A 19,690-nucleotide genomic window follows, 5' to 3' on the forward strand; every position below is an offset into this window, starting at 1 on the left:
CAAATTACGTTTTCAATCGTAGCGGTCACCGTAGTTCTATTTCCTACCGCCAGGAAGCGCGGAGGTCGCCAGAAAGATTCAGCAAAGGTAAATAACTAGCGAAATTGGATTTAATAAAATCGTACACGATTGTAATATCTTTCGTAATTAGAAAATGTCGAGAGGTTACTAGTTTCTATTCCATATTTTTGTAATATAATTCCATATTCGTCGGTTTAAAACGCACGTAACGTCAATATGTCTGTTAGATGTTAGGCTTAAGTTGATCTGTTGTTACGATGCTATTCAATCAAGCATTTAAAATTAGATAAAATGCCATTTATACCATGCAATTTCTCATAGCTTAATATTTGGGAAACTCTTATTGCTTCAATACATAAAAATCACATGTTTGTTCTCAATTATAGTCAATAAATATTCAAATTGTAGTCACATGGAGTGTGATTAATTCGCGGTAATTTATTAAATTGTCACGTGTCTTACGATGTTTTATAACAGAAATGATTAAAATATTTGTAAAGAAAATTTAACTAAGTACTGAATTTAATAGGAAGAAAAATGCTGAAATTTGTTTTAAAAAATATATATATATATATATATATATATATTTTATATAACATATCGACAAAAGGAACCAATTTATTTATGTACGAATAGTTCAAATATTTACATTTAAATTGAATTAGTTTATTATTCAATTTATCAGGCGGATATAAAGTCATGCATCATACAATACTTTGTGGTGTGTTTTAACACAGATTAAGCAATAACACTTTTATTGGGAATGCTATAATTTTTTAAGAAATATAAAATTGTAAATGTCTACTGTTTTTAACACTGATATATTTATAATCAGATAATTCTTCAGAAAATTGTGTGTAACTTTTGAAATTATCAGATTATACAAAAATAATTTGGTGCAAATTAATCGTATAATTATTGACTCGATAACCATATGAATGTGAATTGATAGGGATTGATCAATTTCTAGCAATATGAAAAATGAAATATGTTATAGTATATTTTTAATACTGCATACTGATATGAAATTATTGAATTTTAGGATTTCATTAAAATAATCTGGGGGGGGGGAAATGTATAAAGAAGAATAATAATATAAATAAACTGCAATATTTTAGTTTATAAATGAGTGCTTCTGGAAAAATTAATTAAACTAAATAAGTCATTTTTTAAAATTTTTCTAATAATTAAACATTTTAATAGTTTTTAGAATTATTATTGTAAAATTCGTAGATAGCTAATAAAGAATTAATACAATTACTATTATTTATAACTGGTAGATAGATGTACTTAAAGCTGAGATTCAGACTCATACAAAATAAAATCATTGTAAAGACATTGTTGAAACAATAGCAAATAGCTTCAAAATCAAAAATATAAAGAGAAAATTATTTATTTATAAATGTTTAAATTTATATATATATATTAGAATATATGATGATAGATTATATGAAAATATTTTATAGATGTATTTTCAAAGCAAAAAAAATTATGTACAAATTATTAATAGTCCTATGTTATACTTTCAAATGTAAATACAAAATTCTACTAAAATATTTTGATTAAAATATTTTATTAGAAAAAGCTATCAAGTATAAAAAAAGATACATTAATTTTTATATTGTGTGTTTGTTCTATTGATTGATGACAGATAACGATAATAATAATAATAAAAATTATGGTTTTTGAAAATATGGATTGTATTGTAATTGACTAAGACTCGACGAATTATATCTGGATTTTTAATTTCAAAGAATGATTGAAATATTAATTAATTTTGCTTTGGAATTAAAAACTCAAACAGAATGTAAATGAGTATGTTTATAAGTTTTTTTTTTATTTCAAAAATTTGATATTTAGAGTGATTCAAGATAGGAATGAAATAACTTATAGTATTTCGATGAAATAGAAGAGTAATAAAAGAAAAATGCTTTATATATTATCATGTTGTTATTAATTAAGATTAAAACATTATTCTAATTAAATAAAACTTGATATTTAATTTTAAACAGTACTTTTCTTTGTCAAAATAATCTGTTTCTAAGATTTGTTATAAAATGAAATGTAATCTTTGATGTAGTAAAGTATCTTTGTTTCAAATTATTCACATTTTATTGATTTCCCTTTTGAAATCTAGACTTTCAGCAAGATGATTGCTTAGTTATTTGACAGCATATACAATCAATACTTTAACTTTATTTCTTTAAATAAAACTATTGTAGTTTTGAATGAAAGGAAAATTTGAAGATTTGATTTTTGTTTTCTCCTAATTGAAAGACTAATATTCTTATTGTGTTCATTTTACCAATATTATTATTATTATTATTATTATTGATAATTTTGGAATGTGAATCTTTTATTATAACAAAATCAAGCCTATGTGAGATTTTATTTGATAAAATATATTCCAGTAAACCTTATATATGATTAATGTATTTATTAACCAACTGAAAAATCTATATTAAAATTTTGCATAAAAATATTTTGAAAAGCATTTATAAAAATCTAATTTTGTCTGAATATTTTACATACCTACATTTTAAGTTGCTAAATTAATTTTTAATGAAACTGTTATAGATGGAAAAATCACAATGTGTACAGATAAAATTAGAATGATGATGTTGCTGTTGTATGTAATTGTTACATGAACATTTAGTTAACTTCGAATGTTTTAGGTAAATTTTAGAAATATATTCTATTTATTAAAATAATTATTTTTATAGTTACTGTTTTTAAGTTTATTATTTAATATTTTGTATATATATTGATTCTTTTAAGTATTAATGAAAATTTAGTTATTAGTTTTCAGTAAATTGTCATTTAAACACTGAAATTGTAGGAAATATAGATATTTGTTATTAATTTTGGAAGAACTGTATCAAAACTATAATAAAAACAATTTTATTTAAATTCAATTTATACCTTGCTTATTTTGTAATGAAACTACAAAACTTATAAAATCAGTTTACTAATGATAAATTTTTAAAAATCATTTAGAGTTATTACTGTATCATCATATTCATGGCAAGCATTCAGAGACCATATTTTCGTAGCATGTTGGCCCAATCTCTTTATGATAGAATGGTTAAAGAACAACATTTAAGAAATTTTGATCGTTCACAGGTAAGCATTTATATTTATATATTAAATAAAAATAATTTGAATTAGGTTTTTTAAAGCTTTTATTAAAATTTTAAATTAATAACATACATTTATCAAATAAATGTTCTAGTTTTAACTGGACATTTTATTTAAAAAAAATAAATATTGGTAAATAAATTTGAATTTACTAATTGTAAAATTATTTAAAATCATTACCATATTATGTATTATATAATACATAATAAAATTTTATAAACAAAATTATTAAATATTTACTTGTATAATGTATTTATTAATCATATTCATAATCATAATTATTTTGTAAAATTGGATCATTTTAATATTTAAGTGTTTCTTTCAATGATATATTGTTATAGTTATGTTGCTTGCCAAAACAAATTTTATTCAAAATACTTAATTTGCCAGATTTTCTTGAATCCACATATTACATTTTTCTTAGCCATTCATTTTTATTACCTTTAAGAGATGACCAATACTTGTTAGATATTAGATATTATATCTTCTGAACGAACAATAGCAGATTGCTTTACAAGGTGGCACATACCAAAGATGACTGAAGCTGTAGCTGTCATATGATATTTATTGCTTGCAATAATAAGTAGGGCAGTCTTGATACTCACCAATCTCCTAATCAAGTTTGTAAATAGATGACCAATATAAGGAACATGCATCACCAAGCTGACTTAGCTTATTAACAATAGTCATTCTACTCTTTCATATGATTGGAAACTTGATCTTGCCATTAGACATTGAACAATAAGAAAGCATATGTAGTATTAGACTATTTAAAATTCATGAATTCAATACATCTAAATTGCTCCGTGATTGCAAAAGTTAATGATATTTTAAGATGTTTTTCTTATTAAATATTTAAATATTGAATATATCGATGCAAATTTATAATATAAATAGTTTTTTTAATTATAATAATAGAGCTCATTTTATTAATCCTTAAAGCATAATTAATATTTTCGTGTAATGTAAATTTAATATATTAATTATATAATTAATTTCCATAATAATTAACTAATTAATGCAAAATTTTTTTTTTAAATTTGTTATTAATTTATTCTTATTCAATCTCCTTAATTAAAAAAGTTATCAAATTTCAGATTTAGTATATAAACTAAGTGTATTTATCTGAAAATACAGCGTATGTAGATAAGTATTGATCCTAATGAATGTGCTGTACATAAAAGCAGTCCTATAAACTTTCATTATAGATATAAGAAATTTAACTAATATGTCAGTTTAATATGCAAATTGTTAAAAACATTTTATAATAAATTATCAATATTTCTGTAAAATTATGTTCAAGAACATATTTTACCTTAATACTTTTAAATATTAAAATTTGCATTAAATTAAATATCAGAATATTATCAATTCTCATATTTCATCAGAATATTATCAATTCTCATATTTCTACATTGTATTTTAGAGCAGTTTTTTTAAGTTCATTAAAAGCATGAACATTAAAATTCTACAGATATCTATAGTTACGTTATTAAATTTATTTTGTATTGTAATTTTCTAAGGCTCATCTAAATATATTGGAAAACACTATAAAAATTTAAACAAAATATATGTATATATATAATAATATATTCAAAAATAAATTAAAGTTAATTATAAATATATCATATTATAATTTAATTAATAAATTATTTTAGTTTACTGTCATTGAATATCTAAGTTATATTAGTTTTTAAAATAATTTTTGAAATTCTTGTTTAAAACATATATTAATTCTTCATAGTCATTCATTTTTATACAGAGCTTGGATTATCAAAAATTTATTTTAGTTTTACTTGTTAATAATTTAATAGCTTTCATTTGTGCTACATATGTATTTATCATAATATCTGTGTTACCACCTAATATTTTTAAAGCAATATCATTCTTTGGTAGATTATTTTCATTCAAAAAATAATATTTAACTATCTGAATTAAAGAATTTCATATAAAGATGGTTTTAATTGATTTTTTTGAAATAAATCTCTTATATAATAATTATATTAATGTATATATTTTTAAATATAGAAGCATTTTAGCTCAAATAAGTATAATAGATAGGTTCTTGCCAGCATTATATGTAATGAAATTTGTTATCAAATTTTTTTATGAGAATTATTATTAAGAGAATTAATTTTGGTATAAATAATAACTTACTTATTTGCTTACATAGTTCATAAGCTTATAAAGATATTTTACTTAAGTTTAACATTTTAAAGTTTGATATATGTTTTACGATATTTTGATAAGTTTTTGATATATGTAAGTTTATGTAAGTATTTAGTTTTTTTTAAGATGAAAGGTTCTTTGAAAGCTAATATAAAATTTCTTATATCTGACACAAAATAGGTTTATGCTATCACCTAATGACTTTGCTTGAAAATAACTTATATATATAATTACTGATTTATTGTCATCCTTTATATTTATTGTAATTAAAATAAAATTTTAATTATAATAATTATAAAAGTTTAGTGTATTTGATTATTTTAAATGTCATTTTGCGTTTTTTTTTGTTTAAATGGCAAGCAAAAGTAAACAATTGTTAGCAACCTGTTCTTCCATTATCATGGCAATTAATACGCCGCCGACTCGTATGCCAGAATAATACTCGGCAGTTCATTAAAAACTTCTTGACGTTGATTGAAAATGGGGTGAGTTGTGTCTTACTGTTATTTATACGAAAGAATAGTCATAAATTTACTTCGTGTCGGAACGCCATAGAGAGCTATAAATTAATGACAGATAGAACTAGTGAATTAGCTGGACTCCAACTGTACACATTACAGAAAAAATGTTTCGGGGTAAATGGCCTATTCGAAATTATTTGGAATAAAATCCCTCTTCCTATTAATTAGAAATCAAAATTAAGCATTTAAAAAAAAAATGCATACATAATACGATATATAATAATTGACTATAAAATTGGATTATAGTAGAGAATTTTATATATAGTATTTTTGAAATACAATTTTGATATTTTACAGCGAGTTTACATTTTATATTGTCATTTTTTGACAAAATTAAACTGGAGTGGAGTTTGTAAGGATCTCTCATATCATAAAGTACTTCTAACGTCAGCTATAATTTACGTATGGCCAGCATTTGTAAGTCCCTAGAGCTTTACTGATATTCAGAGCGTGTGAAGTAACAAGATGTTTGTTGTTTCACCGTCCGGGGATCGAAAAATGGGGGTCCTGCGTTGAAAAATTGATCTGGCGGACCGACGCCGGCTGGACTCTCTTTTCTCTCCTCTCAAGAGGGGAAGGATAAGGAATAATTGTATTTGTCGAACCGTCGATTTTTACAGGATGCAATTCGTTATTTTGCACACGTTATGATACTGAAAATTCAGATTCGCTTACTGTCTCTTATTGACTCGGCCATTCAAAGACCTCATAGATTAAGCGAAGTTTAAAGCCAACCTGGCATGCTCTACCTGCATGTTTCTATGATTTGCCTTTTTGGACTGTGAGGTAGCATCCGGAAAATAGTCCATCACCGCCATCTTTGATCGATAGAATAAAGTGTGAGGGGGAGGAGAGGAGGAGATTAATATGTTTCCGCGGAAACGGAATATATAACCTTTAAACTTCACTGTCATTAATATTCATTTTGATGTGCCCACTCCATAAATATTAGGAAAGTGGCTCTATTATATTATAATATATTCAACTTCATAGACAGTAGGCCTTCGTTATCTTTCATTTCATACATTCGTTTCTTTTTATTTTCTTCCTTCTCATTCCAATCTCGTATAATAATAATAAGAAACGAGGTTAAGTAACCCTTGGTCTAACTCCCACTAATCACTTCACATGGTTGGCTTGGGCCTATATTAAACGGTCGAAACAAACTGGCTCCACTCTCGTACTCGTGCGTGCAACCGAAAGTTTTCGCCTTGCGAGAAGCAATTAAATGAAGTAAACGCTAGTTGTATGGTACATTACCGTACAGTTTGATTTATATTTTCTAATTTAATGACTAGTCTAGTGTGGGTGGTTTGCGCTGTTTCGTCCATTAACTCGCTCGCACGTTTTCTCATTCATATGCGCCCAATAATAATCAGCAGTAAATACAATAGATTTGAAATATGGACTCGGACGAAAACAATAAGAACAATAATAAACTTGGATTGACTGTAAATTTAGATTTCAAACAGCTACGATATAATTAGTTTTCAGATCTGACAGGTGTTTATTCCGATATATACTTTACATCGATTTATTGATGTACAATTTTGTTTATTATTCGTATATTATCTAATTCTTGAAACTTTTTAATTATATTAATTCAATAAACGATAATTTTAAACTAACTCATCAAATACTGAACATTTATTCATTTATTAATTATAAAAATACTTTTATTAAACGAATTTATTATTTATATTATTAGAAAGTATTTTCAGTGTGGATAGAATATAATGTTTTCGTCGAAATATTGTACTGAGGAATTTTTTTCTTAGTGGTACCGATGTGATCTTGACCGAGTGACCGCAGACCTTCGAGATCTCTACATCGCTTTTGATTGTGACAAGGACACCAATGCCTTCTTAGAAACGTGTTACGAGAAATCCGATTGGTTCTTTGTCCAAGTGTTCCATTCACTAGCTAAAGCATTTCTCTGTTGGTTTATGACACAAACTTCTATCAATGGGTATGTATTGCATGAAGACTATCATCTTTATTTTTGTATATATGTCTTGAAATAAAAACAACAGGAAAAGTATGTGTTAAAACGGTGTTCAGATCTTATTTAAAAATTTTGAATTGCTCTAATGAATATGATATTTGTAATGACTTCCCGAAATTCGCCGTTGAGGATTGTAAATATCCAGGAAACAGTTGTAATGAAAGTAACGCGTGTCTATCCCACCTGCGTTTCCATCAACTGTTCCGGTACATATAAAACAATGGAATTTGTAGATATTGCTTTTAAATTGCAGGAAATGTTCTAGTTACTCACGCGTTATTTAACTGGACATGTCCGTTCGCGTGCTGTTCCACCAAAATCTGCGACAGGAACGAAGTGTTAGGGTCAGGACACCATTTGAATTAATCAGATGCAGCTACCCAACAATTCAAACAAATATAATAATAATAATAATAATAATAATAAATAGTATTAGATGTATGAGATGTAATTTTATACATTCATTAATCGGTCAGACATGATCAAATTCTGAGAAGTCTTTCATCATTACGCCGCTTGCGGAGGAATTTTATTTTAATATCACGTCTCTCGATTGTAAAGCAATATTAAGTTCAAAAAACATACACGTATTTTGTCATTCCATGCATACGTGATCCGGATAGGTTTACGACGTCGAGGAGAGTGACACCAAGAAGAAAAAAAGGGGATTTAATTCTGATGCAGATTCATTAGTACAGATTTTTTTTCTGGTGAAGTTAAGCTGGGTCGTAATTCTTTGCCGGAAGATAAATTCCACTTCTCCGATGTTTGAAGCACGTCAGATAATTACGCAGATCGTAAAACGAACAGAAACACGATTTCTAGCACCAAGTAATAAGCATTGAAGTAATGGGCATTATTAATTGAAATCATCCAAAGTTGTGGATCCGGTTTAACTTAATTTTTACCTCCCTCTTTTACTGTTGAATTAAACATTTTTAAACGCTTTCGTTTTCACAAATGGTCATTTTTGACTTTTATTTAAAGAATTCTAAAAATTCCAATCACTAATTTTATATAATTTTGAATAGAATATTTTAAAAATATGTTTTTAAATGGTAATTTTAATCTGAGATTTAATTATTATTAGTGATAAGTCAAAGTTATTCTAAATAGACAATTTAAACAATATTTGTTACCTATACGAATTTAAATAAAAATAATAATATGAATCTCATTTGTTTCCCTATTTTAATGGGCTTGATAAACATCTCAATTGGTGTGAAATGCCGATGGAGTTTTATGAATGGAAATGTGGTTTGTAACACATAGAGGAGGGACGAACGTTTTTTTTTTATCACCTTCCCCCTAATCCTTTTTTTTTTACCCTTCCCCACTCTGACACGTGCCAACAGGTACAATTTCTATTAAGCGTATCAAGTTACTGGCGAAGAAATGAAATAAATGCAAAAATATTTCTTGGCAAACTATTTTGGCTACGGTCACACGTTTCTTTTAAAAAAGGCAGAAAAATCAATAGTTAGTGCCGCCCATTTTTTTTTCTTAGGGGGAGAAAGTCGATCGGAGAAAGACGGCGTTTCACCGGATTATCACGTGATGTGGCGTATCGCTTCGATGCCATCTGGCGGAGAATACTGATATTACTCTCAGCTGGTGAATCCCCTTTTACCAATTCCCGTTCTCGAATAGATGAACTATCGCCACTGAGTGACCGAACTGTTGTGTTCTTACTTTATGAATTTCGATTGCAATGTGTCGCACAGAACTCGGCTCCTTTCCAGATTTTCGAGATCAAAAGTTCGCAAACTGGAAACGAGTTTTCGCAACAGAGACACCTTTTATAATCCAGACACCACCCTGTTTTGCCGCATTGCTCATTATCTGTCGGATTCTTACTTGTGTTTGGGGCTAAAAAATCCATCCCCTATCTCATCGAAATACGCGTCACGTACCAGTTAATGTTGTGGTTCATTGAACATCTCTCTCTGCCAGTCTGTCTCCTGTCTTGATATATATTAGTAGTTAAGAGTTTATATACGTTCTTGTCCCCGATTAATTTTTTTCCTTCTCGTCTAGTAAAATGTTGCAATTACTAAGTAGAAAACAGAGTTGCGTCTCTAACTTAAAGTATCATGTCCATAGGTCTTTTTCGATCTCTAAATCGTGACTTCGGAAGAAAAAAAGGGATGAAAACGAGAGACGTTTCAGCCATCTTACGTCACACTGTTTTTATCCCCCATCGGCCTAAAGGCAGACGAGAGACAGGCATGGCAACAAGATGCATCCTTTTTCCGAGGGAACTAAGGATCAATAATTTTAGTGGCTGCAGTGATTGGTTGCTTTTTCATAATCCAAGAGGGGCGGAGCTCACCTAAGTTCCCATTGGACGAACGAGGTGAAGAAAATTTGCATATGAAATTTCTGCTTTGCCAGCATGAATACACAAAATTCAAATTCTTTGAAGCGGTACACCCCGAATGGAATTTTAAATTGATCGGCGGACGAAGAGGAAAGGTTGAACTCTTGGAAACGGCATACATTTCACTGAGGTGGTCTTCGCTCTGCTGCTGTGGACAGTTTGAAGAGATCAGATAGAAAATCGCTTCGGCCATGGGGGAGAAATGGGGGTCTCCTCGTGGATTATATTTGAGAAATTTTCATTCTGCACCACTGATGATATTCTCTGCAGTTGTCATTGTTAAACTTTCAAATTGTAAATATTTATCCCAAATATAGATCCGCGCTTCCTCTTAAACTAATTATAAAAATTATTCAAATTTTAAATCAAATCCAACGAATCATATTTTTAAACACAAAAGAAATAAATAAAAAGTCGACTTCAAATTAATATGTAAATTTACTTTATGCAAATTTTGCAAAAATTATTCATTTTTAGAGAGATCGTAAAGCACCACAACTTTTGCTACATACAATGAAGACGTTTTTACAAATAATTTCGTAAATTTGCACATCAATCATGAATGTTTATATTAATTTTAAGCAGAACTAGTAACTCATGGTTTTTAATATAAAATTTATTGCCAATAAAAATAATTAAGTATTTATTAAAACAAGAGCTAATGTTTGTTATTAATTCGAAGTAAGTATGTATAAAGTGATTGTATTATGCTAAAATTTTATTATAAGATATTTATGATGATATTTTATAAATAAATCTATTAAAAATAACCAATAAATCATTATCCATTTATAAATTTAAAATTATTTATTATATACTTTTAATTTTAAAATAATCGAGTTTTCTTAGAGGAATCGTTTTAATCACCGGTTTAAACGAATTCTAATTTACGTCCTCCGACGAAGAGAATTATTTTCAAAACTTACCTGTTCAAGATTTTAGATATAATTGAATTCCGAAATTACATATTTCGTGGAATTAATTTGAATGAATAATTAATCTAACCGAAGATGTAGATCGATTAATTATTTTCCATCTGTTGTTAAATCGAACAAATATTTTGTAAAGGAATTTTATATTTTCGATATTTTGAGTCTAATCAGCAAAACATTTATTACAATGTTTGTAAATTACGTATTTGTCTAATGACAAATGCTCGACCTGATAATAAATATAAAGGAAAGATACGATCTTCGTCTAGAACACTCTTAAATAACGAAATGTATATTATTTTGACGGAGTTGTTACAGCAAAGATTCATGTCGGACGTACGACGTGCTTGTTAATTAAGAGGGCTATAAGTTCACATAGATGCCTTACCCATTTATCTGTTCGTGACATTTAATATCCCTTAGACACGCTATCTGAATAATATTTCTCAGTGTTTCGAGTAAGATTTTACTTATCTTTAATACTTGTGAATTTTATGGTTATATATTTTTCTTTTTTTTTCAATCATAAAATTTGCTTTCTCCATAATTAAAATAATGAGTGAGCTTTTTTTATTTCTTGCAGAAATATTCAGTAAATTTAAATTCAATTCTTGTACCTGTGCTTGGATTTATATTCAGTCGGTGTAGTAATATATTTTAAAGCTCTATACATGCTTAAATTAATTATTGTTTTAAGTCTTTGGGATCTAAATATTTCAGTTATTTTATTAATCACACAATACTTTTTGATGGAAAAAACTGGTGTGCGTATAAGTACTTGGTATTAGATTTTGGTGGATATAAGGCAGTAGTATATTGCGAAATCTGCTCTAGCATTATGGCAATATTTGCTAGGTAAACTTGGTTAATTTTTGCTAGTTGGTCTATAGTTTATTTACGATATCTTGAAAAAACCGGACAAGAAATATTGAACAAAACAGTTGGCAATATATGACGTGCCCTGTAAGAGAAGTTGGCAGATACACGACCAGCTGTAATTAACGACGGGTACAGAAGGGAGTGAGTGTTACGGATTTCGTGACAGACGTTAATGTTCTGAGAAAAGTTTAATGTGTTTCTGTGAAGTACCGTCTGACGTGCACCCGTTATTTCTTCAACTACACGACACGAAGTGGTTCCACTTATATCAATCCTGACAACAACTAAGAAAATGCAATATGTATTTAAGACCGAGTAAAGTAGTTATCGTCCATTTTGGTTACGATAAGACGTCGTTGACCTCATCGACAAAACCCTGCAAACGACACTTTCCCTCAATGCTTCTCAAAAATTTTTCCATACAAAAGAAAGCCGGAGCGTATTCAGTTGCAACTCCGAAGAAACGATCGTCTCTTTTGTCATCTTTGGCATATGATAAATATTCGTAACTTTACCGATGCGAACAACTTAAGTTTCCTGGCAAAGGAAACTCATTCGATACAACAGCCGTGGATATAGATTATTCTTTATAGTCCAGAAATGTCCGATTTTATATATTAAATTATTATCCCTATCCGGCTCCGTGCCATGCAAGTAACGCCATCTTACGATGAAGCATGTAACTAGTAATAAGACAATGGAATAGAAAGAAATAATCATCTCGTTATACGTAATGCATCTTACTTCATCTCGATTTTAACCATTAAAAAAAAAGTATGTAGGTGTAGTGGATGTAACGAGACACTAATCATAACGAGATCTCGATATCACGTGTTCAACTGGGTTCTGAAATTACGAGTTGACGTCACTCGCCAACATATTTCGATCCAAGAAAACCTATCTCATCGTCTGGAACAGAATAAAACTTAAAGTTATTGCTCCCCGAAGCCATTTTTCTGTCTTCGGATTAATTATCTGCTATAGTGTTCTGGGATGTTATGTATAATACATAGGGCGGTAGATATTCAACAACGGTCGTCCGTTAGCAGTTTATAAACTGTGCACGGGACAACAATGGCAAGAGGCGGGGATATACAGCGGTCACCTATCACTTAAAAACGGGCCCGAGTAAAACTTGTCTTGCACTTATCCGCTCACGTAGACGTCCACCTCGTAAATTGTCTCCTGTTCTTAGACGATAAATGAATTTTAGAATGGGTAAAATATCATCCGGTCGCACAATAAGCAATAGAAATAATATAACCATCAAATGTTTTTTGCGGAAGTGACGTACCGGAATACAACCATGTCCTTGACCGTGGACTCTCGCGTTCCAGTTGTAACACTATGGCTCACTTGTAGACCGTATTTTTATTATATAACCGCGATTTCGACAAATCCTACCCGTAAATAAATACAAGTCCCATCGACTTTTTGTGACTTAATGTTAAAATTAACATTTTTAAAATGTGAATTCTTCACACTTTCGGTTGTAAAAGACTATTCGCTTTAATTCAAATGGCCCAAAAAGTGATGAATTTTCGATTTTCGCCTTTGAAGAGGATAAAGATTCATTTTGACATCATATTCACGGGTATCGATCGACGACAAAAATAGTCGATCGTTTCGGATAGTTAGACTAATCAAACGACATCCAGTTTGAGATAGAAGGGTATCATTCTTTATTAAGTCATACCATCCCATCCGGGTCCATCCCTAATGACATTTCTGCCCGTTCCCCGACCAAAATCATAACTTCTTCACCATCTTACTAATGGTTTCCTCCTAATGTCGTTCACATAATGGAACAGGGGGATCCGTGTGAGGAATAATTACCCCCTACATAGAAACGGCAGATGGGGAAGACCTTTGCTTTATGGTCAGCCATTTGCATTCCCCACACAAGATGAAAGGAAGGATGTGTTTCAAATCTCCTCTTGCCGCTTAATTTTCATGTCCCGTACATCTTCGGGAGATGGACGGGTCCCCCTTCCAAGTCCCCTAGTAGCATTGAGAACGACGTCTTGCATTTACCCGGATGTAGATAAGGTGTTAGTATAGCATCTGTCAGTGACAGGTAGAGAGACAGAGAAGAGGAAAAAATTGAGTTTTCTTGCCCGAAACATTTTGTAGTGTTACTTGAGAGCTCCTGCCGGCGAAACCAATTCTAAAATTCGTCGTATCTTCTCACCGTCTACTCCCCTCTCTTTTCGTGTTGCTTGGTATTGTATTGATATCGTTCATACTTCCCTTTACCATATTTATATCTGTTCATCTGTATCTCTATAGAATGGGAAGATAAAAGAGAAAATACAGTTTTCTTTTGCTCTTTCAGGTTTGTCGTCGATCGTTAAATTAATTTAAACATCACCTTTTCGTTGGACAGACAAAATCTTTAGATAGGTTATATATCAAATTTCTTTTATAAAATACCGAGATGGAATCAACTGAATGTTATTTCGTCTCTATTCACAGCCTGTTGCTGTAGTATGTTAATTACTCGGCTAGCCTACAGAAGTATACGTAAATTGTTCGAATTAAAAACACGTTCTTTCATTTCACTGTTAGACAGTTCTTTTCTTTGCCTTCATAAATAAATAAATACTGTAAATAGTGTGTATAATTTTTGGAAACGATTATAAAGGAAGGCGCGTGTAGAATTTGGATGTTCTTTTACGTTTGATTTATTTTGTAAACTTCATAAAATGCCAACTTAAAATAATAATAGTAATAATAAGGGCAAAGTGAGACTACAGGAAATAATCTAAAAAGCAAAAATGAGTATTTTTTTCGCATTCACTTTTTCTCAGTCTATTAAAATGATTTTCCCGCACCCATGACATCCTGCTTTTCGACAAAAGTGGAGAAAGAATATGGAAGAACCGTCTTTTTTTATTTATTTTTTTCTGACGGTTGCAGACGGAAATGAATTCTGGACAGTTACCATGGCAACGACAGGGGTTGGCCACGGACTATTCGTGACCATCATCTACCCTAACTTATGCAGACAGACATATTTCATTTACAATGACATTTTCTTGTGATCATTGTAACGCAAAATTTTAAAAACAATATCCAAACATTTATATTAAAAAAAAGGAAAAAAAAAGCGAATATAGAATTGCTGTTATACGTAAATTCTGTATGTAAAATAATATTTGATTTTTTTTATTTCAAATTGTTAGGCAATTTTTACTTGCGTTGATGTTTAAGAGATAACGAAAATACGCCCATTCTAAAGGGAGTTTCTAAATTTTATCGTGTGAACGGGGAACGATAATGGGAAGTTGAAAAGGGTTAATCGGGGGTATGCCACACATCATTATTTTTAGTGCCCTACTTCAGTTGGGATTTATCTCCGCGTATTACTATCTTCTGCCTTGTAAAATACATACAGTAGAATGACTGCATACCTTCAAATCGTAAATGTAGTGCGGGAAAGTCATTCTTGATTTTTCTGGATTTTATGGGAATTGAATATGTTTTTTTAAATCTGGAATATAATAATATTTAGTCGAATTATTTTTTATATAGATTATTCATTTTAATAATAACAACAACATTAATAAGTATGATTTTTTTTAAAGGTTTTTAGGGAGAGGTTCAACTTTTGTTTTTTCTCAGTCACAATTTCTACAGTTACTTGGTGTGGCATCTGACTGGCATTCAGAAGCTTTATTGGACTTAGGTGCTGGAGATGGAAGTGTAACTCAAGTGATGGCCTCCCTTTTCGATACTGTTCATGTTACAGAAATCTCCTCTGTGATGCAGAGGATCCTGACAAAGAAAGGTTATCGGTGAGCCAATTTTTACGAAACTCGTAAATAGAACAAAAATTATAAAATTTATCATCTCGTCTTCTATTTTCTTAAATATATTTATTATCATTAATATTTTTATTTACGTCTAGTAATATATAATTTTTGTATCATAAAAAAAATAATAATAATAATTTGCATCATAACAAAAACTGTTAACAATGATTTCGTACATTTGCCAAGAATGATTAAATTTTGTATCAAATTACTTCAGAAACATTAACTCTTCTAAATTTGCCTAATATAGAAATTTCAATAAATTTATTTTAAAATATTTTTGAGTAAAAGGCAAATAATTTTATATATCAATAAAATAACTTTAATTTGTTAATTATAATTTTTATTTATTTTTTACATTGTATTCTCAGTAATTAATATGGACGTACTAATTGAATGGGATTGCATTATCCTATACATACTAAATTTTCGATGAACTACAGGAATAGTTCACTTAATACAACTTCATTTAGTTTTGGGTTCACTATTATATGATTTATAATATGTGCCGAAGGATTCGATTAATGCTGATTTATTATAAAGCGATTAAAATAAATTTATATCTTTTTAGGAAAGGGCAAAGAAACTCTTACTTACACATAAATAATTAAAAACTTTACAGTAAAAAAATACTACACATTGCTGACAGCAATGTGTACAAGAACTTGAAAAAATGTTTGAGCAATGGAGATCACTATTGACAATTTTGAATAATGATCCAAATGAAGAAAACATGAATGCATTAAGAGCATTATAAAATGATATTTGAGACTGTGTATAATTTTATCTTTTTTTTAATAAAAACATTTAAAAGTTTAGTTGCAAAACAAAGTAATAAAACTTTAGGTTTAATAGCACCTTTTCATTTTATCCTCTTGTAGTTTTTATAGATTTTATGACCCATTATAAAGCCGGTTCTAATTATTTTTTAAGTGAAAAAAATCTCTTTCCAAATGAATCATCATTTTTCTTATTAAATATATTTTCCAATTAATGCAGTAATTTTCTGGAATGTGTTAACTGCAATAAATGGGGATATTCCTGTACATCACTTGTAAAGTAATATATTATTTTTCTGACATTTGAAAATATACTTTTATGAAAAACATATATTTATAATTAATCAAAATATGTAAATATGTAATGAAAATAAATATCGTAAATAACTAATGCATTTTACATATTTTACATTTAGCTAATACTTTTACATATAAATTTATAAATGTAAATATACTATAAAAATATATATCATCATTTAGAATAATATTTCAAATAAAATCATATATTTTTAACAAAAATGTATTTTATTCAAATTATTATAATGTTTATCTCATGTTAATACAGTACAATTTTGGTAATCTGACTTATATGGGACTGGAATGAATGATGCTGAACTAGTGAGATTGCCAGATATTAGAAGTTTCACACATTTTTATGAATTAACAACTTAAACACAATAAAAGTGTAATTAAATATAAGTATTATTGACGTAATGGAAACAGTTGAGCATGTAAACGGCATGGAATCAACTGTTAATATTGTAGCAAAACACATGGGCTACTGAACAACATCTGAGTGCACTGCCATCACTGGTAATCATGTTGCCAAGCTGATGGATTCTCATTAAATTTAGTGGGAAATTAAAGTATTTGTAGGCAATTTAGTGGAAAGGTACTCAAATTTAGTAGGAACTGGAGTTTGAACTGCTGCAAAACTTGTCTACGATTTGGCAATAGTGCCTGCAATACCCGAGAGCTAACTAGTATCAAATTAAGGGACATGTAAACTAGCAAATGGCCAGATTATTGAGAGTGTACTGTACATCTTATTTTAAAAATTATTAATACTGTTTTTATTCCAGTGAATATTAATACTGTTATTTTTTCAATCACATTGATGAATATTTTATAAAGTTAAGTTTTTGTTTTTTTTGTTATTTTTTAAAATTTTACTTATTTTTTTGTTTTTATTTTTTAAATCTATTTTTAATGAACTAAAAATTGTGATTCATTTAAAACTTTATATAATATGAAGATTTTAATTTTAAATACTTTCCAGTATTTTAGATGTTAACAAATGGGCAGAAGAGTCAAAAAAATATGATGTGGTTAGCTGTTTGAATCTCTTAGATCGCTGTGATAAACCTATTACATTGCTAAATCAGATTAAATCAAAATTAAAACCTACAACAGGAAGATTAATAATTGCTCTTGTTTTGCCTTTGAGTCAATATGTAGAAGTAGGTAAGTAAATTTTAAAACACTTATGTTTCCTATTTTACATTTTATAACTTTAAAAATTATCATTTAAATTTTTAAATTATCACATTTGAAGCTATAAAATAAAAAAACATTCATACAATGAATCCTCATTACAATGAAGACCTTGTTTGTACAAATCAAGCCTAGTGTTTATGACAATTTCTATCGACGCTAATGTTAAAAAATACTAATTACAACAAATGCTGGTTATAGTGAACACTTCCCCAATTTGTCATTAAGATTTTTCCATGATGATGATATGTTTATTATTATTATTTATATTTTTATTATTAACTCAGAACTTTGGCTACTTTTTCTCAAAAAGTTGACTGTATTACATTGCTGAGTGTTGCAACTTCACTCATCATGTGGATACAAACAAAGCACATGTGCTTTGGTGGCTTTGCATTATCTATGCAACAGCAATGAGAAAAATGCAAACAGATTGGCTTTGAAACAAAAATGAACATCCCTTGTGTCCTACATAGGGGTGATAAATACAAATCTAAAGCTTTATGCTTTCATTATTTATTATTTACTATTAAATTTTTATGACTGAAAAATATGAAAAGTATGAATATTTGTACAAAGTGCATAAAGAAATTATTGAAATATTGTACAAAACTCAAACTCAATCATGTACAGTCAGTTTTTTTGAATAAAACTTCATTGTCAGCTTAAACACAAGTAAAATTTTATTAGACCGAACATCCTGTTATATCAAACTATTTCTTCTGCCAAAAAGATTCATTGTAATATAGACTCACTGCATTTCAAAACCTCATATAAAATTTTGGGTATTGAAATAACAACATAACTAAGATTCTTAGAATTACTCAAACTATAAAATTTATTTATTTATAAATCCAACATAAGTAATGGTGTAAGGCATGAGATTATTACCAAACAAACTACTCCTGTACCAAAGTACCTATTAAAATTGCTAAACAATTCACCAAATTAATACAAAAGATTGTTTGGTAATTGAAATAAATTAGGTTGGTTTGTTATGTATATTCCTGTTATCTTAAAAGATCTTGTACTAATGAATATTATATTAATATATTATTGTTATTTTATTTAATGTAATAGGGTAAGGTGTATTTTTAGCATATCCACGTCTGTAATACTACTTATATGATTTTGTATGTAAACCTAAATTATAAATCTATCATAAACTGAAAATTCAAATGCTCTTTTTAATCTAACAATACAACTTTATGTTAAATTGTCACGTCAAACTTTTCATTAAAGACATTAAATATTTTTCAAAATGTTTCCTCACGATAAGTTGGTACATAAAAAAGCTTAAATTTAAAAGATTCTTTTTTTTAAGTTAAGAACATTTTATAATTCTAATGAATTTAAAAGTTACATTTAAAAATTTTTAAGATAATGTTAAAACATTCTTTTTAAGGAAATAATGCAAATAGTAATGCATTTAAATTCAAATTTGAAATTTAAGATTACAAATTTAAAGATTTAAAAAATGTTTACATACATAAGAATCTATTTTAAGCTTACAAACAAATAAATTTTAGTTTTTACTATATTACAGAAAAAAAGTAA

The 19,690-nt window shown here is 28.5% G+C and overlaps 1 protein-coding gene across 2 annotated transcripts in view; it reads left to right on the forward strand.

Annotated features, from left to right (window-relative positions):
- The window catches only part of LOC136978755 (protein-L-histidine N-pros-methyltransferase), a 25,823-nt gene continuing 6,133 nt past the window's right edge, over nt 1-19,690 (forward strand). The window contains exons 1-6 of one of the 2 annotated variants that reach the window (XM_067274565.1): nt 1-87; nt 3,019-3,144; nt 7,628-7,818; nt 15,633-15,842; nt 17,919-18,103; nt 18,447-18,578. In XM_067274565.1, coding sequence (XP_067130666.1) covers nt 3,043-3,144; nt 7,628-7,818; nt 15,633-15,842; nt 17,919-18,103; nt 18,447-18,550 — 792 coding nt within the window. In that variant the 5' untranslated portion in view covers nt 1-87; nt 3,019-3,042 and the 3' untranslated portion in view covers nt 18,551-18,578. Of the gene's footprint in view, nt 88-3,018; nt 3,145-7,627; nt 7,819-15,632; nt 15,843-17,918; nt 18,104-18,446; nt 18,579-19,690 lie in introns of those variants that run through there. The other variant, XM_067274564.1, reaches the window with a different exon arrangement.

Source organism: Centruroides vittatus, unplaced genomic scaffold (assembly GCF_030686945.1).
Source record: "Centruroides vittatus isolate TY-2023 unplaced genomic scaffold, ASM3068694v2 contig_549, whole genome shotgun sequence".
In the NCBI taxonomy this organism is placed as follows: Eukaryota; Metazoa; Arthropoda; class Arachnida; order Scorpiones; family Buthidae; genus Centruroides; species Centruroides vittatus.